The sequence below is a fragment of the Saccopteryx leptura genome, chromosome 1, assembly GCF_036850995.1.
Source record: "Saccopteryx leptura isolate mSacLep1 chromosome 1, mSacLep1_pri_phased_curated, whole genome shotgun sequence".
NCBI classification, from domain to species: domain Eukaryota; kingdom Metazoa; phylum Chordata; class Mammalia; order Chiroptera; family Emballonuridae; genus Saccopteryx; species Saccopteryx leptura.
The window spans coordinates 57,369,705-57,392,317 of record NC_089503.1 but is presented as its reverse complement, the minus strand read 5'-3'; the positions used below and the strand labels follow the sequence as shown (position 1 = coordinate 57,392,317).

General features: G+C 57.1%; 2 protein-coding genes across 3 annotated transcripts; one reads left to right on the top strand and one right to left on the bottom strand.

The window, feature by feature from the left end:
* Positions 1–4,760, top strand: PHOX2A (paired like homeobox 2A). The gene is made up of 3 exons (XM_066367414.1): positions 1–539; positions 2,640–2,827; positions 3,630–4,760. The coding sequence occupies exons 1-3, from the start codon at positions 323–325 to the stop codon at positions 4,071–4,073; spliced, it is 849 nt and encodes a 282-aa protein (XP_066223511.1). The 5' UTR covers positions 1–322; the 3' UTR covers positions 4,074–4,760.
* On the bottom strand, positions 4,734–21,158 carry INPPL1 (inositol polyphosphate phosphatase like 1). 2 transcript variants are annotated; one of them, XM_066367392.1, is made up of 29 exons: positions 21,058–21,158; positions 19,802–20,204; positions 15,843–15,906; positions 15,602–15,752; positions 15,251–15,371; positions 14,860–15,000; positions 14,534–14,627; positions 14,341–14,430; positions 13,978–14,076; positions 13,714–13,864; positions 13,519–13,625; positions 13,084–13,186; positions 12,799–12,995; positions 12,397–12,514; positions 11,687–11,783; positions 11,264–11,402; positions 11,048–11,147; positions 10,873–10,961; positions 10,540–10,621; positions 10,318–10,407; positions 9,419–9,532; positions 9,194–9,282; positions 8,621–8,708; positions 8,385–8,540; positions 8,067–8,145; positions 7,832–7,972; positions 6,034–6,706; positions 5,642–5,775; positions 4,734–5,527 (listed from the first exon to the last, which is right to left on the bottom strand). In XM_066367392.1, exons 2-29 carry the CDS (start codon positions 19,996–19,998, stop codon positions 5,437–5,439), a joined length of 3,795 nt encoding a protein of 1,264 aa, XP_066223489.1. In that variant the 5' UTR covers positions 19,999–20,204; positions 21,058–21,158; the 3' UTR covers positions 4,734–5,436. The 2 variants fall into 2 exon arrangements, with proteins under 2 accessions (XP_066223489.1, XP_066223499.1); XM_066367402.1 differs by lacking the exon at positions 21,058–21,158 and adding an exon at positions 20,925–21,021.
* Between the last annotated feature and the right edge of the window lie 1,455 nt (positions 21,159–22,613).

Below are 22,613 nucleotides of genomic sequence, written 5' to 3'. Positions count from 1 at the left end.
TGGGTACCTTTTGGGGTGGGGGTGCGGGGGCGGGGCCTTGGCGGCGGCCAGGCCCCGCCCCGAGGAGCTCGTCCCGCCCCCTCCACGGGGTCCTGCGCGTTAAAAGGCGCGCGGGCCGAGCAAGGCTGCACTTGCTTTGCACCCGGTGGAGCGCGGCCGCGACGGGGCGGGCAGACTCGCGGGTGCTCAGAGCCAGCCTCGGGTCCTTGGCGCCTGGCCCTCGAATCCCCATTCCGACTCGCACCCGGCTCGGGACCCCGACCCCGACTCGACCCCGACCCGACCCGGCCCGGCCCGGCCTCCGTCCTCGCCCCCCGGGCCGATGGACTACTCCTACCTCAATTCGTACGACTCGTGCGTGGCGGCCATGGAGGCGTCCGCCTACGGCGACTTCGGCGCCTGCAGCCAGCCGGGCGGCTTCCAATACAGCCCCCTGCGGCCCGCCTTCCCCGCGGCCGGCCCGCCCTGCCCCGCGCTCGGGTCCTCCAACTGCGCGCTTGGCGCTCTACGCGACCACCAGCCCGCGCCCTACTCGGCAGGTGAGCCCAACCCCGGCCCAATCCTCTCCAAATCCTGCGGGGCCCCCAGTCCCTTCTCTACTTGGCAAGTGGTTGAGACAGTCACCCACAGCCGCCACCACTCCTGCCCTGGCCAGACCAGTCCCCCTGTAAGACGGGGTTACCCTGGGCAGAATTGAGCCTCACCCTTTCATCCTTCCCATCTGCTACAGCCCTGCCCCACGCCCTTAGGGCCAAGGAAACAGATAACCGGTACAGCTCCAGGTTCCACACCAGACCCTCCCCTCTCCACCTGCAAAGACTGACCATCAAACCTCTCAATCCCCTATATCCTTGGAAGATGCTCCCGGCCCAATTTAGTCAGACTCCCATCCTTATCATCCCCACCCCACTTGGTGCCCTGTCCCCAGCAAGGACCCTTACAGCAGCTGAGCTGCCCAGGTGAAAACCTTACTAGAGCCCCAGAACAATCAGGCCCCTCCTGCCAGCTTTTGGACTCGTCCTGCTTGTGCCCAAACCCTCTTACACCACCAAAACCCATGTTCCATTACCTGAAGAAAAGGGTGCCCAGGTCATCAACCCATTTTCATTTTCCCCTCTCCCTGAAGACTCTCCCGGCTGGAGTCCTGCACAACCCGGAAGCTGCCCCTACAGCCCCCAGGCCCCTTGCTGCAAGTCCCCATCCGAACTCTCAGCCTTATGGAGCCCCTCAGCCCTCCTCATCCTTCCGTTACAGTCCAGGGTGCCCCACCCCGTGTCCTTATCTCCTTCCTTCCTGGGAAGACCACTGGGACACAAGTAGAAGGTTGGGGTCTGGGGGTGGTGGTGGGAGGGATGATGAGATAAGGGCCTGTATTTGGAGAAAGGAGATTCAGAGAGATGGAGCCAGAAACTGAAACAGGGATGGGGAGGTTGGGTCCTCTGGACCTGATGCAGATGGGGACTGGGGAGATGGGCCCCAGTGAGATGGGACAGGTACAGAGAGATGTGAGCCAGAATGGGGAGATTGGAGACCCTGGGAGAAATAGGGACCCAGGGTTTGGGAGGTGGAGATAAGAACCAGGTGGTAGAGACAGGAACTATGGGAAATGGGGAGAAAGGAAAATGCAAACAGATGAGGAAGATGGGGATAGGATAGGGTGTTGGGAGACAAGGACTGGGGAGATAGAGAACTAGGGAGATAGAACAAAGATGAAGGATATTGGGAACTCCTGGAAAATATGGAGATCTAAACGGGGGTTGGAGAGAGTGATGGGAGAGACAGTGTCAGAAACACTCCATGGGGTAGTGGGAACTGGGGCACGGTAGACAGACAAGGATGGGAAGAGGGTGAGGGGGAAGGGTGGGACCAGCTTTGGGGAGATTGGGCACAGAGAGGAATGCCTGGGAGGAAAAGGGGCAAAGAGAAGATGGAGGAACTGAGTGGACAGAAACAAGGACAGTTCCCAGTGGGCACCAAGAGAATAGTTCAGAAGGGGAAAGTTGGGAAGATATGTGGATGGAGAGATGAGGAAGGAAGAGAATGGGATGTGAGATGGGGCTGAGGAGATGGGGCCTGGGAAGGAGAGATATGGTGGGGTAGCGGGGATCAGATCTGTCCACTGCGGGGAGCATGGCAGAATTAAAACTAGACCTACGCAGGGGAGTCTCATTCGCCCAGCCCAGGTCCAGGACTGGTTACTGGGGAGATGCGCGATGCTGATGAGACCCGAGAGCCAGCCAAGGCTAGGGTAAACAGGGCAGGACCTGAAGCCAAGCGGGCAGGCTGAGGAAGAGACCCACTGATGGGAGGGAGCAAGGGAGGGGTTGGTTGGTGGACTGGTGGGCGGTAAGGGGAACAGGACGAGGGCCCACAACAGGTCAGTGGCCTTGACCAGACGGTCAGATTCTGGTTCACTAGCTGCTGCTTTTTGGTCTCACTGCGCCCTGTCCGCCGTCACCCCTGCCGGCTCTAGCGAACGATAGGGAAGACGCTCGATCCGAGGCTGCGAGGACGAAGTCGAGGGGCCGGGGCGGGGAAGGGGACCGGTGGCCGATCCCCTCGGAGGCAGGACAGAACAGGCTGAGCGCGGCCCCTCACGCCGCCGTCCTGGTTGCTCCCCTTCCCGCGCACACCCGTAGTGCCCTACAAGTTCTTCCCGGAGCCGTCGGGCCTGCACGAGAAGCGCAAGCAGCGGCGCATCCGCACCACGTTTACGAGCGCGCAGCTCAAGGAGCTGGAGCGTGTCTTCGCGGAGACCCACTACCCGGACATTTACACGCGAGAGGAGCTGGCACTCAAAATCGACCTTACTGAGGCTCGTGTGCAGGTGCGTGTTTGCGCGCGTGTGTACGGGAGTGTGTGCTCGGAGAAAGAGCACCTGTGGGGCTGCGAGACAGAGGGGCCTCACTCGGCGGAGAAGCAGGCAGGGCTGGGGGCCAGGGGCTGGCGGGGGTAGTGGGCAGGAGAGGACCGGCAGCCTGGAGAGGCGGCGGGACCAGGACCTCGCAGACGTGAGGTCCTCCGCAGATTTGAACTTGTCAGACCCACGATTTCCTTGCAGTTCGCCTGGTAAGGCCGGACACGCAGAGTGGTGCTTGGGAAGCCAGAGCGGAGGCCGAGTGGGGAGAGGGCTCAGCAGGGTGGCGGAGCGGAGGAAAGCGGGGCCGCGCCAGGCTCCCTCCCCAGCTCTGCCACTCAGAAACACCCGAGCCCGGCGAGGCTGGGCGCGGGGCGGAGGGAAGCCGAGGCAGGGCGACTCTGATGTCAGTCTTCGAAACCCGAGAAAAGATGTCCAGCTGGCCCGAATTTGCGGGAGACAAAAGGTTTCTCCTGGTGCCCTAGCCGCTCTCTGCCGTCCTGGGACACTCGGGAACTTCTTGTAGGAGGGGTTGGGGGACAGCGCCTCGGGTGAGGGGGAGCGAAGGCGGAGTCCCTTCCGGCGGGGTCCGTGGGTACGCGGGGCTGTAGGAGGGGTAAGCGCACGAGGAGAGGCGAGGGGGGCAGCGAGCGGAGTGGAGGGCAGAAGGGCCATGCTCGGAAGCCGGGTGCTCATCCTGATCCGCCCTCTTCCGGATTGAAGTCTCACTCGCGTCTTGCGGCCCCGGGCTGACCGGCCCCTGTGCTCGCAGGTCTGGTTCCAGAACCGCCGGGCCAAGTTCCGAAAGCAGGAGCGCGCGGCCAGCGCCAAGGGTGTGGCAGGCGCGGCCGGCGCCAAAAAGGGTGAGGCGCGCTGCTCGTCCGAGGACGACGACTCCAAGGAGTCCACGTGCAGCCCCACGCCCGACAGCACCGCGTCGTTGCCGCCACCGCCCGCGCCCGGCCTGGCCAGCCCGCGCCTGAGCCCCAGCCCTCTGCCCGCCGCGCTGGGCTCGGGCCCCGGCCCTGGCCCGCAGTCGCTCAAGGGCCCGTTGTGGGCCGGCGTTGCGGGTGGTGGGGGCGGCGGGCCCGGCGCGGGGGCGGCAGAGCTACTTAAGGCCTGGCAGCCAGCGGAGCCAGGGCCCGGGCCCTTTTCCGGGGTTCTGTCCTCCTTTCACCGGAAGCCCGGCCCCACCCTGAAGACCAATCTGTTCTAGCTGCTGGACTCTGGAGCCTCCGGGCCTGGCCCCAGAGACGCCCCTACCCCTCCAAGACGTTACGGTCTACCCCATCCCGGCCGCCTGCCAGGAAGTCCCCATCCGTCCCCACCTTTCACTGTATGACCCCCAGGTGCACCCTCTCCAGTTTTGGAAACCAGTTCAGGGCCACTCTTGTCCTCGCCCACCCCACCCAACAGAGTGGGGTACTTTTCACTGGGACACCACCCTACCCCACCCCACCCCAGACCCTCAGAGAGCCTGGAGGTTCTTCTAGCTTGGCTTTCTTTGGAAACGGGATCAAATAACTGCCTATCCCTAACAGTGCTGGAATGTGAGGATCCTCAAGGAGGAATAACTGGCCCCTTCCCCTCATTTGGCGGCAGGCTGGGTCACTCCTCACCTTGGTAACCAGCCCACTGCCCCACCCTTCAGGCCCACCCATCCAAAGGTCGTCAAGATAATCAACAACCTGAAGGGTCCCACCAAGTTGTTCTTCAGCATTTCCTCCCACTGGCAACCAGTCTGGGGCAGAGGGTAGGCCCCTTAGAGGAGGGGAGAGGGGGCTGCCAGGGCATGGGACAGAGGGGTTTCCTCTTGATTTTTTGTTGTTCTTTTCCTTTGAAAAACTTGTAATTTATTGAGGTGAGTTTTGCTCAATCCAAATAAAACTTAATTTATTGAAGACATCATGCTGGTAACCCCTCTGAATAACCAGGAGGGGGACAGGCTGACTGCCTGCAAGAGGTGGGTCTTCCTTGCGACCAGTGAGGACCCAAGGCTGCTACTGATAGACCAGGAGACAACAAGAACTAACAAACTGGCACTTTATGGCAGCGATCCACCTCCCACCCCTGATCGGCCCCAATAATATTCAAGTGCCTGCTCTCCCTAAATCCACACAGAAAAGTTTAAATAAACCCCGGCCCGGTCCTTGGGCTGTTCCTTCATTTCCGGATGGGCACCCCAGAGTGGGGGTAGAGAGAGGTCCTAGCTGATTATCCCACTGTGGTTCAGGCCGGAGGAAAGTGGTGAAAGTGGGGGCCCAGCCATACCCAGATGGACCCCTCAGGCACTGCTGGGGCTGAGAGGAGAAGTCCAGAAAGGGAGGACAGCACCAGAATAACCAAGGTCCTTGGTAACCACAGCAACTGATCTCTGATGCTCCCGGTATAAAGGCGAGGGGCAGGATGTCCTAATTAGGGCATTCCAAATGATTGGGCAGTGGGGAACACAGGTCCCCAATAAATACACAGAGAGGTACTACCCCACCCCTCATAAATTTTCAACTCTGGTGCCATGGCTGGGTTTTGGTGGGGAAAAGAAGGGGCGCTGAATTTGCAATTTCACAGTGCCACCGCTATCACTTGCTGAGCTGCAGGGTGTCCAGAAGGAGGCGTTTGTGAGCCGGGTCCTGCACCCCAGCCTCCTCCAGGTCCTCCTCGGTGATGTCACTGTAGTAAGGGGTAAAAGAAAAGAGGCTGGGAGATGGGTGAAGTGGTCCAGAGGGCCCACAGCTCTGCCTCAGGGGCCAGCGCCACCCTACCCACCTCCAGCCCCACCCCCACCTGAGAAACTCCAGGTCGTCCCAGCCATTGTGCACCAGGCCTTCTTCATAGCGCTCCAAGCCGATGGCCCGAAGCCAGGCACCCATGCCCGCCTCACCCAGCCCGCTGGCCCGCCCGCTCTGCGGGCACGGAGCCTGAGGGAATAGGGCATGTCAGGGAGAGCACTGAGGGTGCCCACACACATAGAAAAAGCACCTTCTACCACATGTCCTGGGATGGGGGAGAGGGAGGCAAGTGCAGGGGCTAATTCATGTGTCCTACAACTCCCCAGTGCCCAGCTCAGGGTGGAGGGGAAATAACTGAGTGTTGAATGGTGGGGTGAAAGGATACGCAGTCCATGGGCAAGCACACACCTCAAGTCCACACACAGCCAGCCACCCCGGTCCACACACCTCTTCTGCCAGGTCCTCCTGGATGCTCTCTCGGATGCGAGGTGGGGGGAAGCTGAGAGGCCGGCCATAGTCTGAGGGCAGTCCCCTGGGTGGCTGTAGCTCCAGGGGGCCTGGCAGGAGTACTGAGCGGCCAGGCCCAGCAGGAGCATAGTCCACCTCGCTCAGTGTCTTGGCCATCTGCAGCACCGAGCAGGAGCGATCGTCCCCACTGGCTACCTCCCCCAGGAAAGTGCTGGTGGGCGAGGGTCCTGGGGGCAGTGGGGGTCTTGGGTGGGCCTTGGGAGGCGGTGGGCCACGGGCCTCACTCCCACTGCGACCTCGGATGACTGGCCCTGGCAAAGGATCCAGGCTTGGAGGCAGGAAGATGGCCGAGTCCGGCAGTGGTGGAGGTGGAAAGTCTGGAGGGGGCAGTGTGCCCCCAGACTCCTCATCTGATGAGCTCCCCTCCCCCACATGGGGAGGCCGGTGGCGCCCAAGCTGTGGAGCAGGCACTGTGATAGCCACCTTGTTCTTGGTGGCAGGTGGGACGGGGGCCCTGGCAGGTGGAGGTGGCTCTGGGGGCAGCAGCTGGTGTGGGACCCCTTCAAGCACGTAGTAGGCAGGGTTGTTGAAGCTGTTTTTGGGTGGGGGAGCCGCCACCCCTTCAGGCTCTGGAGCCCCCTCTGGCTTCAACCTGGGTTAGGGAGCAGGATAACGAAGTCAGGACCCAGAAATGCAAAGTGAAGGTAGTGGGAGCAGTAGAAGGAAAACTGGACTGGGAGTCAGGAGACAGTCCCCAGTTCTAGACTTGCTTGTGACCTTGAACACATTACTTTCCCTCTCTGGCTCTTGCTGTCTTTATCTCTAATATCAGGGAAGAGAAGGAGCTGAATGGAGAATACCTAAACTTGCTTGCCTCACTTACTGCGATTCTCAGATCTTTTATAACTCGGTAACTTTGAAACCTGAGCTAAAAGGAAACAGGTGCCAGAAGACAGGGCAATATAGGCCTTTAATGAGAATGACCAGCCGGATTTGGAAAAACCTCTGGAGGCATCCGAGGTCGATCTACTGAGGCATCTTACTCAGGAATTCAGGTTAGTTTTACACAAGCCTGGCAATAAAACCAAGATGACTGATAACAAATGAAGATGAGTGAAAAAGCACCAAACTGGACGTAGGAGTTTTTATTTAAGTTCAAGTCTCAATTGGATATAATAAGAAAGCAAGGCTCACTTTCCCAAGGTATGATCCACAGAACACTAGTTCCCCAGGATATTAATAGTTATTGTGTGGAAAAGAAGTTTCCTGGCCTGTTAAGTTTGGGAAACTATATTGAACAGAGTTGAAAAGGGTTTCCTTTCTGTCCACATGCTCAGAGCTTTTGCTAATACTAATGTGCACTAGGAATATCTAAGAAACTAATCTAGCAAGAACCATTTCCCAAACTTATCTGACCACAAACCTGCTCCCAGGGTGGGCACCTTGTAGGACAGTGCTCCATAGAAAGCAAAAAGGGAAATCCCACATAGAAGGCTCAAAGTAATTCTGTTTACGTGGAGGGAGCTGTTGCAGAAAGAATTTCTAATTCTATTTTTTAAAGCCGAATTGAGAGGAAAGGCCGGCTATGCTCCCTTTGACTCAGAGAGCCACACCTAAGGGAGGCCTAGCTGGCCAGAGTGGCCTTGGGCACAGGACCCTGGCACCTCTAGCCATGAGGTGGCAGAGCACCCAAGCAGCCGACAATCCCCAGGTTGGCCCTGAGAGCCAAGCATAGTGATGGATAAGGGGGAGGGGGAATGACAGGTTCTCCTCTCACCTGGGGGTCAAGAGCTCCTCCCGGGGAACAGCTCGAGGTGGGGCTGGTGGCCTCCCAGTTGGTGGTGGCTTCTCTGGCTCTTCAAATAACTTGGACAGCGGACAGAAGGCCTCTGTGGGGCCTGGCTTTCTGCTCCCGGACCTGCCAGGGGTGCACAGGACAGGAGAGATGAAGTCGGGGGTGACCAAAAACCCAGCTACCCCTTCACATGACACCCAACACAAGCCCTGCTCACCTGGGCTCCTGGCTGCCTCGGGACACAGAGGGGGCTTTGTTCTTTGTCCCCGCTTCGTCCTTATCAATGCTGATCCACTCTGGGGGAGAAAGAGAAAGACTCAGAGGGGACCTGGGATCCTGGATCCCAGGCACCCACTGACCTTCAAGCCCCTTCCCAGCCGAGCTTCAGGGCAGGCCCACTCCTGCCTGCGGCTGCAGAGCTTCCACTCGATTCCAGGGGTTCTACCACGCCCTGCCCGAACCCCCGGTCCTCCCGCCTAGACCTGCCCACACCACCTCATCTCATGCCCCACACCCCTCCCAATGGAGCCCCCACCGTAGAGTCGCTCACGGGTGCCCACGCGCTCTGTGGGCACCCGCACCTTCATGGAGCCACGGATGTTGCCTGTCTCCTCGCCACGGTGGGACAGGAAGGTCAGGAACTGCTGGGCTGTGCTGCCAATCATGGACTTGAGCGCCACCACGCACTCCCCTGAAGGGCAAACCAACAAACTGACAATCCTTTCTAGGACCCCCGGCCTCCTGTGCTCCTGGGCATCCCTTGCCTCTCACCATAGGATTCATAGCCATCCATGGACTTGACTGTGAGCAGGAGGTGCTGGTCCTGCAGGTACTCGATGTCGGCCAGAATCGGCTTGAGCTGGGGAGCGGAGAGGCCCAGTGAGAAGCAAGCCCCCACCAGCCTCTCCTGCCCAGCACCACTCACCCCAGCCCTCATGGTCCCGCACGATCACTCCCACTCAACTCTAAGGCAAGGTCCAAAATTCTTAATGTAGGAGACACAGTCCCCCATGGGCCTTTCATAGCACTTAACAGCACTGTAACTAATTAATGGCATTGTAACTAAATTAATTTCCTGCATCTTCAATGGCCAACAAAGGACCTGACATTTACTCAAGGCTTAAGAAGTATTTATTAAATGAATGAACAAAGTGTAACTTGGTCCCACAACCCCCAAGTAAAGCAAACGCCCTCTCCTCACTCATGCCCACCCCCTACCCCTTGACATGCACGCACACACGCGCTCTGCCAGCTCCACCTGCTCTCCAGGCAGCCCTGCGTGCGCTCTGCCATGCCCCTCTCTGCACCCTCACCCACAAGCCCAGGCCCTGCCTCCAGCCTCACCGTGGGCAGCTGGCGTGAGGACCACTGCACTTTAAGGAAGTTGATGTTGTCACTGCTCTGGGCATCATTCTCGAAGCTCTTCTTGTACTCTGAGGTGGAGGTGGGGAACACCCAAATGAGTGCCACCTCCCAGTTACCCTTTCCCCTAACTAGGGGGCTGGCTGCTCTGGGCACCTCTGGCCTCCCACTCCCCTTGCCCCACTCCAGCCCTGGGCCCGTTCTGACCCTCCAGGCAGGTGGAGTAGAACTCAATGAAGAACTTGGTGCGGCTGGCCGTTTTCACAATGGCCTCAATGCTCTCAAACTCAATGTAGGCCTGGTCTGAAGTTTTTGAGAGCCCTAAGAGGCAGAGAGAGAAAGGAACACAGGATTGCTGAGAGGGTGACAAGAGCAACAGAACAGAGAGCCTGAGCCCTGGGACAGGAAGTCAGGGGGCCTGGCAGAGCAGCAGAGAAGGCCAGGGGGGCCTCCCCAGTCCCAAGAAGTCAGTAAAGAGACCCCAAGCCTGACCAGTGGTGGCACAGTGGATAGAGCGTCAATCTGGGATACGGAAGGCCCAGGTTCAAAACCCTGAGGTCGCCAGCTTGAGCGCAGGGTCTCTGGCTTGAGCATAGGATCATAGACATGACCCCATGGTCGCTGGCTTGAGCCCAAAGGTCACTGTCTTGAGCAAGGGGTCACTGGCTCAGCTGGAGCCACCCCCCAACCCGTCAAGGCACATCTGAGAAAGCAATCAATGAACAACTAAGGTGCCACAACAAGTTGATGCTTTTCATCTTTCTCTCCCTTCCTGTCTGTGTGTGCCTATCTATCCCTCCCTCTCTCCCCTGACATCTTTCTCTCTTAAAAAGAGAAAGACCCAAAGCCCAGACCCAGGCACATTGTGGGGAACACACGTGGCCCCAGGCAGACACAGACACTCACACATATACACACAAACTCATGGGCATGGACATCTTCCAATGAATGACCCAGGCACACAGACATCCTCACACATCATATTCAGAAACATTACTGCACTTATATGTACACACACATGTATATTCAAACCCATGCACATCCCCGGCTTCTACCTGTGCCCACCCAGATGTGGCACATCCCACAGGCACATCCAGAACAGTCACCTTTCTTGGAGATGAATTGAGAGGTAACTCCAACCTCAAATGTCCCAAACACGGGGGAGTGGTCGCTGGTGACAATGTCATCAGTGCAACCTGGGGAAAGGACGGGAATGGGGGCTTAGGGAACAGCTCTTTACTCTGTGCTCCCACCTCCCAAGGCTGGAGCCGAGTCAGGACACTGCACACACAGGACTGCCCATCATCACTCATCCATGAGGCTCTGACCGTAGGAATTGCAGATGACGTGGGTCTCAGGGTAGGATTTCCAGAGAATCCGGTCACACCATGAAGGCACATTGGTCCGGACCTGGGACAGAGGATGATGATGACAGCATGGTCAAGGCCAACAGCTAGGGGTGACTCAGCACGAGCCCCAGAGCCGATGAGGCCCCATACCCTTTCCCTTGGATCCTCACAACACCTAGTATCACCCTACAGCCTCAGAGGGGCCTCAGACACTGGAGTGGTAACTGCAGAGGCCTACACTCTTGACCCCACAAGCACTCTTGATTCACTGCAACCTTGGGGGTCTCCTAAGCACACCCTCTTCTCACTCACCCCAGTTGGTTTCTGCTTGTGCCAGGCATACGTATCCCGGGAACCCCGCTCATAGCGGTAGGTGGGTGGGAAGGAGATCTCTTCCTCACCTAGGAAAGGCAGCGGACAGACTGGGTAAGGGCTCAGGATATCACAGATCTCTGGCCCTCAGACCGCCTACTGGGCCCACACTCACTGAATCGAAGGAAGACCTTGTGCTTTTCCCGCTCCAAATTGAGCTGGTCCACCCTGAGCAGGGGCTCGAACTCCTTCCTGCTGATATAATTCAGGATCTCCTGGGGTGGGGACACAAAGGCTGGAGATGTTCCCTCTGAACCACAGCCAGAGGTGAGAGCCCATCTGCCTCCCAGTCTAGCCACCGTGCCAGCTACCCGCCAGGCCCTGCTCACACCTGGATATCCATGTCCAGGCGATAGTTGAGGTCCCCAAACCAAAAGAGGTGAGTGAAACGCAGAGAGATGTCAAAGGCACTGAGCTGGCGGTCGCCTAGCGAAAGCAGACGTAGGATGTCTAGGTAGTTCTGGTTCCGCCTACAGTGGGGATGGGAGGAGGTCCCCAGGGTCAGGACTCAGGGGTAGGCAGAAAGGTAAGGCATCTCTGGGGTCAGGGATGGGGTAGGAATCAGTGTCCCTGAGGACAGAGGAAGATCAAGGTCAAGGATAGACAGAGGGGTCTTGAGTTGGAATAAGGGAGAATGATGTCTCTGGGGACAGGGATACAGGTGGGTGAGACTGGGAGGGCTATGGGAGAGGGAATAGTTCTCAGGTGAATAGGGGATGAGCGTAAAGAGACTGTTTGGGAAGGCACCCCTCACCGGGCAGTCTTCTCATTTCCCGAGGTCAGGTGGCAATTCACAAAGCCAAATGAAGTGCCATTGAACATGAAGGAGACGCCCACAGCCCCCTTGTTTCCTGTCAGGATGACAAGAAAAAAAGGCTTGAGTCACCACTGCAGGGCTCCCAGCTCTCCCCTCTGCCCCTCAAAGCAGCAGTGGGAAGGTTCTCCCAACTTCCTGCCTCAGATGCTAGGAGGCAGGCAGGCAAAACCCCTGAACACACACCCACATCTTCCCTAGGGCTCCATGTGGGGCAACACACAGTACATCTGGATAATCTGAGTCCGTTTGCATGTATAAGCAGAGCCCCCGGAGATCACAGGGGATCCCAAGGGCGAAGCTGCAAGGACCCTACAGCTTCTGGGCAGAATCCCAGTGCGCTGGAGGAACACTGACTGCAAACCAATAGACCTGGGCAGTACGCCAGGCTCCACCACCTGCTAGCTGTGTGACCTTGGACAGGCCACTCAACCATTCTGAGTCTGAGTTTTATTATCTATGAGATGGAGGTCATTATCCTGGCCTGCCTTACTGGTGGGGCCAGAAGAGATTTAGAATATGAACATACTCAAAGTTCAAAGAGTTTTATATATGGAAAAGCTGAGACCACCCAAAATGGGGGGGGGGGTATCCTGGGCTGGAGAGAAAGCAGAAGGCATGGACAGAGGGATGCCACCCACTCTGCTCACCCAGGGTGTTGGCAATGCCAGTCTTCACGCTGGAGGTACTGACGTGGCTGATGCGGTTCTCATGCTCTGGCTTGACCAGCACAGCCACCTTGATGTTCCACAGTGACTGCATGGCAATCTGGGTGGAGGGCACAGAGTCACCTCTGTCCCAAGCTGGGCTGCTGTTCGAACCCCTCGCCTCCCCAGCCCACACTATATACCGTTCTAGCAGGCATGTGATAGGAAAATCTGCAATCTGAGGAGCCAGAGAACAGACCCTCCCATAGCAGGAAGGACTCAGGTTAGAGCTCCTAAAGGATATGCTGATAGACCAGAACAGCCAGTCAAGTTGTGTCCCCGAGGGTCACCATGAGGTCAAGTGGTGTGTGAGATGAGGGACCTGGACAAGATGACCCCCCTCACCGGGCGGTAATCCAGATCTGTGAGCTCCTTGAGGCCCCCGCGTAGCAGATCCAACCATTCTCGGTCGCCCACCGAGTTTTCCTGGGTCCCAAAAACATAGATGTCATGGGGTATGGTCACTGTGACCTCATCCAGGGTCTTCCCCAGTCCCTTCGATGTGAACCAAGATGTCACACTTTTTGGAGGAGGCACACTTCCTGGAGGTGGAGGGGATGGGGGGAGTGGTCAGGCCCCCACTCTGGGCCACTCCTCCCTCCCACTTCAGCCCCCGCCCCCAGGCCTCACCCATGTTCCAGGTGCCTATGAAGACAGAGATCATGTCGGGCTCATCCTGCTTTGAGTGTTTGTTTTTCATGAGCTGCAGCAGCTGGCAAAAGGCTTCCCGCTTCTGGGGGGACAGCTGCCAGTCAGAGGCAGGTGAGCAACCAGGGAACCCACCCCCTTCCAGGGACACCCTGCTAGGTAGCAGGTACCATGCGGGCAGGGTCATGCCTATCTGGTTCACTACTATATAGTTCATGCATATAACAGGTGCTCAGTAAACATTCATTGAATGAGTATTTAAATCCTCAGGCCACCCACTCTCCACACACATAATCTCTGCCCTGTCAGAGCCAGCCTGGCCAGGAAGGATAACATGCCCACATCATGAGTTCCTTCTCTTCCCATTCCATAGGGACTCCTGCAGCCCCCAAAGGCCTGGCCCAATCTGCTGCTCACCCGGGCACTGACAAAGATAAAGTCCTTGCGCTGCGTCCGGTCCTTCTCCTTCTCAAACACGACGCCCAGCTTGTTCTGGACACGCTGAGACTTAATGAGTTGGCGGACTAGGGGATGGAGAATGAGTCACACTGGCCTGTGTTCTGAGGCCTGGGGCTACCCTGTCTACCCTTCCCAGGTCAGGCCCTGGCTCACTGCGGTCATGAGTGAAGGTTGTCCAGTCCTCCTGTGAGTCCCGCTGTCTCCGCAGCAACACCAGCCGCCCACCTTCTACATCCACGCTCAGCGTGAACTTCTGTGACTTTCCAATCTTAGTCAGATCACCCAGGGTCACATCGAGCTTCACCTGCAAGCCAAGAAGTAAGGAGATGCTGAAAAGATGTTGAGGCAGGCAGCTATCCCTTCATATCCAACTGTCCTTTGACCCATGAGGCCCCACCTGGCACCCCTGCCACGTACCTCAAAGGCCTGCACAGGGATGGTCTTGGCCTTGCGTGTACATGGCTGCAGCGGAGCTGGGGGAGCTGTGGAACTTATGTCCTGTAGAGCCTTCAGGGCCTGGAGGGGGCAAGAGCAGGGCAAGGTCAGGAGACATGGGAGGGCAGGGGACAAGGTCAGAAGGGTGTGGCTGGGAGGCGCACAGCTGAGGTTGGGGTCAATGCTAAACTGTAGATTCAGGGTTGAGATCAGTTAGGTCAGTGTGAGTGGTCAGGGACTGGTGGGTAAGAGGTCATAGGTCAGGAGTCAGGTTGAGATCAGTTAGGTCAGTGTGAGTGGTCAGAGACTGGGGGGTAAGAGGTCATAGGTCAGGAGTCAGGCCACCTTCTTCTGGATGCCTGACAGGAAGTCCTTTAACACTGACAGCTTCAGCACCAGGCTCTCTAGTTCCTGCTCCCCAGTCTGTGATGGGTTCTGAAGGGAGAAAGAGTAAGTCTTATACAACGAGGCCACCAGGAAGGAGGCCCCCAGCTTAGCCCCAGAACATGATTCCTCAAAGACCTCTCCACAATCCCACCTGTTGCTGCAAAAGGCGGGTCACCATGGGCGAGCTCTGCTGGTCAAACACCTTGGATAGAATTTCCAGGCCAGACAGGACCTTATCCACCTCACTAGGGGAAACATTAGGTCAGAAGAACTCCCCACCCTGATCCGGTAGGTATAAGGAAAGGGGGCTTCAGCCTCCCCCATGAGGATACAAGGGTCTAAGCGAGGAAAAGTTAGGGGGCCATGACTGGTTCAGGGCCAGACTTCAGAGGTCAGAGCATTTATGCAGCAAGGGGGAGCAGGTAAGGACAGGTCAGAGATTAAGGTGCAATGTATGGTGTTGGATGTCCCAGGTACCTGTGTAGCCTCCGGCATGAGGTGGCAAGGGTGCGGGTGAGGTGGGGCAGGTTGCTGGCTCCACTCCGAACAGCCTCCAGATCCAGCCCGTAGCTGCCCTTCAGATACTCATGTGAGACAGTGCTCAGCCCATTGGGAGCACTGCGAGGAGGGGTTAAGAAGTCAGTAGAGGCCTTGCTGACCCTGTCCCAGCATCCCTACCCTATCCCTAGAGGAGTTAGTACTGGTGACAGAGTGCTATGGGTCAGGGTGCCTGTCTCTGGGGATGGGATGGGGCGGGGGTCCCGAGGGGCTGGAACTACGGCTTAAAAGGCCTCCCCACCTTTGGTGAGGACACAATTCTCAGAGAAGAAAGGGACTTCCTGCTCAGTGGAGGGGGTTAGAGTCTTACCTCTCAGCAGCCGGAGTTGTAGGGGTCTCAGGGGCTGGTGGGGGGCTGCTGGGCCCCACAGAAGCACAAATGCTGGTGGAGCCAGAGCGTGGGGGCAGCGGGGGCTTCTCATCCTCCCCATCTGTGGACAGGGGTCAGTGGGACATCCATCTGGGCTTTCTGCCCTCAGTGAAGTATGCGGGAATGCCATGATGATCAGAAACTTCCATGGAAAGGGGTAAAGGGCCCTGGCATCATGGTTAGGGGTGGGGGCTTTAGAGAAGGCAGGCTGAGAAAACTGGATGGAAAGAAGCAGGCAGTATTTGAGCACGGGCAGGACAGGCATTTGCACACTGCACAGGGGGGCAGCACCTGAGGCATCGCGGTCATCTGGTGGGTCCAGCTCTCGTTCCCGCTCCACAGGAAGCAGCAGGGCGCACACAAGGCCCTGGTTGGGCTGGGCATACAGGCCGATGAGCTCACCCAGGGTCTGGAAGCGGCGCACAGGCACACCCTGTGAGGTCTGCAACCAGCAAGGGGGGAGAAGTGTCAGCCAGCCAGTCCTGAGCCACAGGCTAGAATCAAGGTCAGGGGTCAGGGTCCAAGGTCCTACCTGCACAGCCAGGAAGTCTTCTCCATCAGGTAGAATTCGATATGTGTGCACATGTTTCTGATACCTGACAGCAGGGCAGGGGGCAGAATCTGTCACTCTAGGCTAGGGTCTAAGCCCCATGGTAACCACTCTTCCTGCCGCTGGGCTCAGCCCCCAGCCCTTTCCGTTTGGCTTCCCTAAAATCATTTGCCCAGGCTGCACAGGGTTAATGATGGAGCCTGTCTCTGTCTATCCTGCTAGTGTCACCGACAAGTAGGAACCCCCCTCCCAGGCCTAGTCTCCACACCCACCGCAGGGCCCAGGGCCCGGGAAGCAACAGGCAGCTCTTTTGTGGCCTCCACAGCTGTCTAAACAGCCCCTCTGGGCTGTGGTACCAGTCTGGGCCCCCTGCCAGATTAAGAGTCCTCAGAAGCCTGGGTAACCGCTGTTTGCATGCATGGGCTATGTGCTAACACACTATGCCTACTGTCTGTGTTTACATTGGTGTCTAGATCTGTTGAAATTGGGTGTGCCTGGGGCAATTTAGCTGGAAAGTGTGGGGTATCATTCTAGGGATTTCCTTCCCCAGACCCTAGGAAATTGGGATGACTTAAGGGGGCCCGTTATTGTAGACCTATGCCTCTAGGAGCCCCAAACTGAGGAGGGGCATGAGGGGTGCTGACAGATGGCAGCAACAGCTGAGTAGGTGACAGCTGAGCCAGGCCTGGGTGCTGCAAGACTTGTGCTGGAAGACTCCCTCTACAGCCACACCTCAGGGTAGGCTTGCCCGAGGGAGTCACTGGGTCTGTGTGTATTAGGCAGGAGGGGGTGTTGGCACCAGAAAGGACCAAATGCCTGTTTGAAAGGATGCCATACCTTGGCCATAGGGCCATGCCCTCCGCTCAAGTAGGTCTCCTTTGAGGGCTCTCCTGGCTGCCGACCAGACACAAGCTATGCAGGTGTCTGTATGGGACTGGGTATGTTGGTTTGTAGACTGTGGGCCTCTGTTTATAACAATAATAGCATCTCATTAACTGAGACATGTCTCTGTGACAAGCCAGGTACTTAGCATAGACGTGATCTCATTTAATCTTCACCTTTTGAGGCAGATATTATTATCCTTGTTCTCCAGAAAAGGAAACTGAGGTTCACAGATAAAAAGTGATTTGCCTAAGGCCCTGGCCATTTGGCTCAGTGGATTAGAGCATTGGTCCAGCATGCAGATATTCTGGGTTTGATCCCTGGTCAGGGCACACATGAGAAGCAACCATCTGCTTCTTTTCCTCTCCCTCTCCCCCTTCTTTCTCTCTTTCCCTCTTGTAGCCAGTGGCTCGATTGGTTTGATCATCGGCCCCAGGTGCTGAGCAGAGCTCGGTTGGTCCACGCATTGGCCTCAAGCGCTGAGGATAGCTCAGCTGATTCAAGCATTGGCCCCAGATAGGAGTTTCTGGGTGAATCCTGGTTGAGGCGCATGCAGGAATGTGTCTATCTCCCCTCCTCTCACTTAAAAAAAGAATCTGGCCTGACCAGGCAGTGGCACAGTGGATAGAGCATCAGACTGGGATGCTGAGGACCCAGGTTCAAGACCCCAAGGTCGCCAACTTGAGCGCAGGCTCATCTGGTTTGAGCAAAGGCTCACCAGCTTGACCCAGGGTCACTGGCTCGAGCAAGGGGTTACTCGATCTGCTGAAGGCCCACGGTCAAGGCACATATGAGAAAGCAATCAATGAACAACTAAGGTATCACAACGAAAAAACTAATGATTGATTCTTCTCATCTCTCCGTTCCTGTCTGTCTGTCACTGTCTATCCCTCTCTCTGACTCTGTAAAAACAAAAACAAACAAACAAACAAAAGAATCTGACCAGGTAATGGCACAGTGGATAGAGCCAACGTTTACCTGGGATGCTGAAGACCCAGCATCAAAACTCCAAGGTCACTGGCTTGAGCTTGGGCTCACCATCTTGAGTACAGGGTCACCGGCGTGAGCATGGGATCATAGACATGACTCCATGGTCACTGGCTTGAGCCCAAAGGTCACTGGCTTGAAGCCCAAGGTCACTGGCTTGAATGTAGGATCATAGACATGACCCCATGGTCACTGGCTTGAGCCCAAAGATCTCTGGCTTGAAGCCCAAGGTCGCTGGCTTGAGCAAGGGGTCACTGGAGCTCCCTGGTCAAGGCACGTATAAGAAAGCAATTGATGAACAATTCAAGTGCCATAACTACAAGTTGATGCTTCTCATCTCTCTCCCTTCCTGTCTGTCTTTGACTCTGTCGCTTAAAAAAAAAAATAGTGATTTGCCTAAAAGTCACAAAGCAAGTAAAAGGCAAAGCTGGGATTTAAAGCCAAGGCAGAGAACAGGGCCTATATTCTGGCCTTCTGGTGAGATCCCCTGTGCCTATTAGGGCAGGGATGTGTCCTGAATATTACCGGTGTAAATGTGGGAGTGTATATAAATAAGCAAGTATGTTTCTGATTGCTCACCCCCAGGCTCCTGAAACCCAAGGAGTAGCCAGTCAGCTGGCAAAGCTGAAGCACTGCCCCACAGACCTCACCCCACCCACTTCCTTTCCTGGCCATGGAGCCAGGATTCTCCCCTCCTGGGACAATAACTGTTCCTCACCCAGATACAGGCCCAGCTGTCCCCCTCCCACTCAACAGCTGACCCAACACCTGCCTCCCTCCCCTCCCTAATTAGGGGGTATGCCTCAGAGGGAGATGGAAGGCAGGTCTCTAGGATATTCATCTGCCTAGGCTGTTCCTCTTTAGTTTTCCCAGCTGAGCCTCAGACTTGGGGCATAAGCCAAGACTTGGAGTGCCCCTTCCTCTTCAGGTTCACTGTCTACGCCAGGGTTTATCAACCTTAGCACTACTGAGGTTTCTGACTACATAATCCTTTTTTGTGAAGAACTGTCCTGTGCTTGTAGGATGGTTAGTAGCATCCCTGGCATATACCCACTAAATAACAGTAGCACCATCCCAGTTATGACAACCAAAAAATGTCTCTAGACATTGCCAAATATCCCCTGAGTGATAAATTCAACCCCAATTGAGGACCACTAGCCTAGGCCAATGCTCCCCAAAGATGTGAAGAGAACAGAGGGGATAGGGGTTTGGGAGAGCTCATAGGGCTAAAGAGAAACATAACTAGATCTAAACAAAGCAGCCCTGTAGCTTTCCACTCACCACCTCCTACTCCTGAGGCCCACAGGAGCCCACCCAGTGTCAGACTGAGTGGTGTAGGGGACAGCTCAGGGAGAAGACTCCGAAACGAAAACTGCAAACTCACCCAACACCACTGCCACACATGGGTACAGGCACAGAACCAGGCCCACTCAGAGAGCTGCCAAGTCTAGCCCCACATTCAGCACCCATAGCTCAGGGCTAGGGCAGATGGGAGCCAGGGCACACACACTCATTCATTGATTCATGAAATAATGGCATGGCCCCATACGGCCTCGCCCTCTTCTCAACACCACCCTGTCCCCCAGCCCCAGCCATACACATCCAAGCAGGCCCCAGCCTCAGTCCTGGGGGCACAGCAAGACCCCTAAGGAAGCTGCTGACCATCTTCATACACCCGGTCAGTCCCTCTGGCTCCAACTCCAACTATGCCTATCTCTCAGATACCTAATCTGTGTAAACAGAACTGCACACAACCATGCAATGCACAGCCTCATCACTCCAGCTCCTTCTACCTGAAGGGTACCTGCTGGGGTCTGCCACAGGCTCCCTGCATTTTTCCTCCTTACAGCCACCTTGGCAGCAGGACCGCACTTACTCTGCTTCATCGCCCCAGAAAGTGCCCCCAGACACAGAGCAGGAAGGAAATGCTCCCTGCATCCTTCCTCGGCTTCAGCATAAAGCCAAGGCCCCACTCTGGGGGGCGCTGGCGTTCCATTGTCCCAAGCCCTCCCCACACATTCAAGGAACCCCAAACTGTGTCCCCGCCCGCCAAGATCCCCAGCGCCACTCACAGGACGCAGAGCGCGAAGGCGCCCGCCACACTCTCGCTGTCTCGGACCAGGAAGCTGCCATCGCGGCCTGCCCGGGCCAACAGTTCCTCGGCGGCAGCGCGGCTCAGGTCTCGGTGGTACCAGGCAGGAGCCGGGCTGCCCAGCGCGCCTCCCGGGCCGTTGCCCCCCGGGCCCAGCGCCCCGCACGCCGAGGCCATGGCCCGTGCAGGGATTAGCGCTGCCAGCACCCACCGCCCAGCTCCATACCCCCGGCACGCAAGGGTCTGAGGCTGAGGCCGGGTCCGGGCCCCGGGCCTGAGGATCCGCGGACCGGCCGAGTCCGGGATCCAGGCACCGCGCTCCGCCGCACAGGCTGCCTGCTTCGCGGCGCAGCCGCCGCCGCCGCCAGCAGCGCCGGCCTCAACTTGAAGAGAAAGAAAAGTTTGTTCAGAGGCGGCGGGGGAGGGGCCAGAGCTGAGCGCAGAGCCGGCGGCCGGGCCCCCTCCCCCTCCGCTGGGCCCACCGCCCCGGACTGTCCCAGCCCCAACCTCTTCCCAGCGGTTTTGATGCCCCCGCCTCCCACATTCCCGCAGGACCCGGGACTCCCTATACCCCACAATGATCATTCCCGCCATCATCACCCGAAGAAATCCAGCCAATCCCCTCAGAGAAGAGCAAGTCCCCCCATCCTGCACCCCGACGGTTCGGAATCCCAGCCCCCTCCGCTGAGACTGAGTACCCTTCAATAATCGCAATATAACCCACAACTCCCATACACGTCTGATTCTACCCAAATCTTTTCCATTCGCTCCCCCCCCCCATATAGCCTTGCAGAATTGAGTTCCCAAAACCCGCGAAGGACCCCACGATGAACTTCCTCCTATTTCTCACCCCATCATCTGCGTGGCCCCTACCTCCAGCCCCCGTGAAATCCAGCCCCCCCTTAGACCTAAACCCCAAATTCCACTGGGTCTAGCCCTACAAATCCCGTTGGGGATCACCTCCATAGAGATCCGATCCCCCCGCAAACCCTGAGACGAGGTCCAGTGTCCTCGAAACCCCACGCACAGTCCCTGGCATCCCCTCAGCCAGGGCAAAGCCCTTCCCCCCTCTCGGCCAAGTTCCCTGGCACCATCCACCATACCCGCAGGCCCGGGCCTTGAGGGGTTAGGAATCGGAGCCCAGGCCTCCCTTTGCCGGTGTAGAAGAAAGTTCCCGAAAACCCGTGGGCTCCCAAGCTCTCCCCAGAGCCGCGGCCACCGCGCGCAGACCCCCACCTTCTAGGATGCTCCGATACCCCCTTCCCGGGGGGAAGCGGCCCTAGACTCTCAGCGGCCACTTAAGATGGCCATCCTCTGCCGCCGCACCCCCCCCCCCCTTCGCCTTCCGCCCCGCCCGCCGCTCCGCCCCCGCAGCTCTTTGCAGAGCAGGGGGTAGCACCGCGCCCCGCCTTCCCGGGCCCGGTGTCTTGATCTCTGAGCCGCTGACCGTGCCTAGTGACCTCCGGCAAGTCACGGCACCAATCTGAGCCTCGCCTTTCTGCTCTGTAAAATGGGAATAATGTTATGAGGGCAGACTCAATGGGACTGTGCTTGTAAAGCTCTCGGCAAAAGGCCTGACATCCAGTAGGCGCTCGCGAACGGCGGCTATTTTTATTATTAATTAAGGAGTACCAAAGGTGACAGCTGTGTAAACTGTAAAGCGCGGCGGCTGAATGGACGGGTATTATTAGCACCAGCCCCCGCCCCACCTACTGCCTCCAAGTCAACAAACTTCAGCCTTTGTAGGCGGGACGCCGAGTAGGAAGCTCCCCAAACTCGGTCTGCTCTGACAGCCCCGACCCCATACCCATTAAGTGACAGCAACCTGGAGGTCGGGAAGGGGGCGGGGCCTATAGGAGGGATGCCCCGCCCCTTCTCAAAAAAGACCTAGCCTGTGGCTGTGCCTCCAGGGAGTATGCTTCCTGCCCCGCCCCTCCGCCCCCTGGCTCCTTAAAGGCGCAGGCCTGCAGCTGGGCTCCTGCTGCTGTCAACTCCTGGACTGCCGTCTCAGAATCCCCTTTAAACTGGAGGAGAACTTACACTTTACTGAATTGAGTGTTTGTCAGTCCCGACGAACTCTTTACTCTATTTCAAATACGCCTTGACTTAATCCAGCTGGATCAAAGCCTGGGACGTGGAGGGGGCTCTGTGGAGCCTTCCAAACTGGATAAATATACTATAATAACTTCTCGAGACCCTCCCACAAACACAACAGTGTCTTCAGGAACCCAGCATCTCAGTCTTCCAATCTGTGCCCAACTTCTCTCATCAGTCACCTCTTGGTATGAGGGAAGGTGAATCTGCTAGGAAGGTGCAGCCAGGAGCTGCAGGGAGAGACTTGGACTAGGAGCACTCACTTCCCACTTGCCCAGTGTTCTCAGACACTTGCCCAGTGTCCCAGTGCCTCTCTGAGGATAACTACAGTCTGTGTATGGAGACAAAGACTTACTCAGGAGGAAACAGGAAATGAGAGCCTCAGAGATCAACTCAGGCCCAGTTCCCTGGAGCTTCAAAGACAGAACAACCCTCCAGGGTAAGCATATCTACCATTCCCAGGGGGACAAAGGTAAGAGTTTCCATCCTTCTTCCAGCCACACCTCTAGGACACAGCTGAGCTGAACCAGTTTAAGGCTTTTGAGTATTTCCTCCCCAGGAACCTCCCACACTGCCCTCCATATATGCTTTCTTCCTCCTCTGAGGGTCCCAAGCCCTAACTCTGTCCCTTCAGTCCACATCATGAGTGATTTTTTTTCACCCCTGAACTCCCATTCCCAGCTATCTCATTGCAGAGC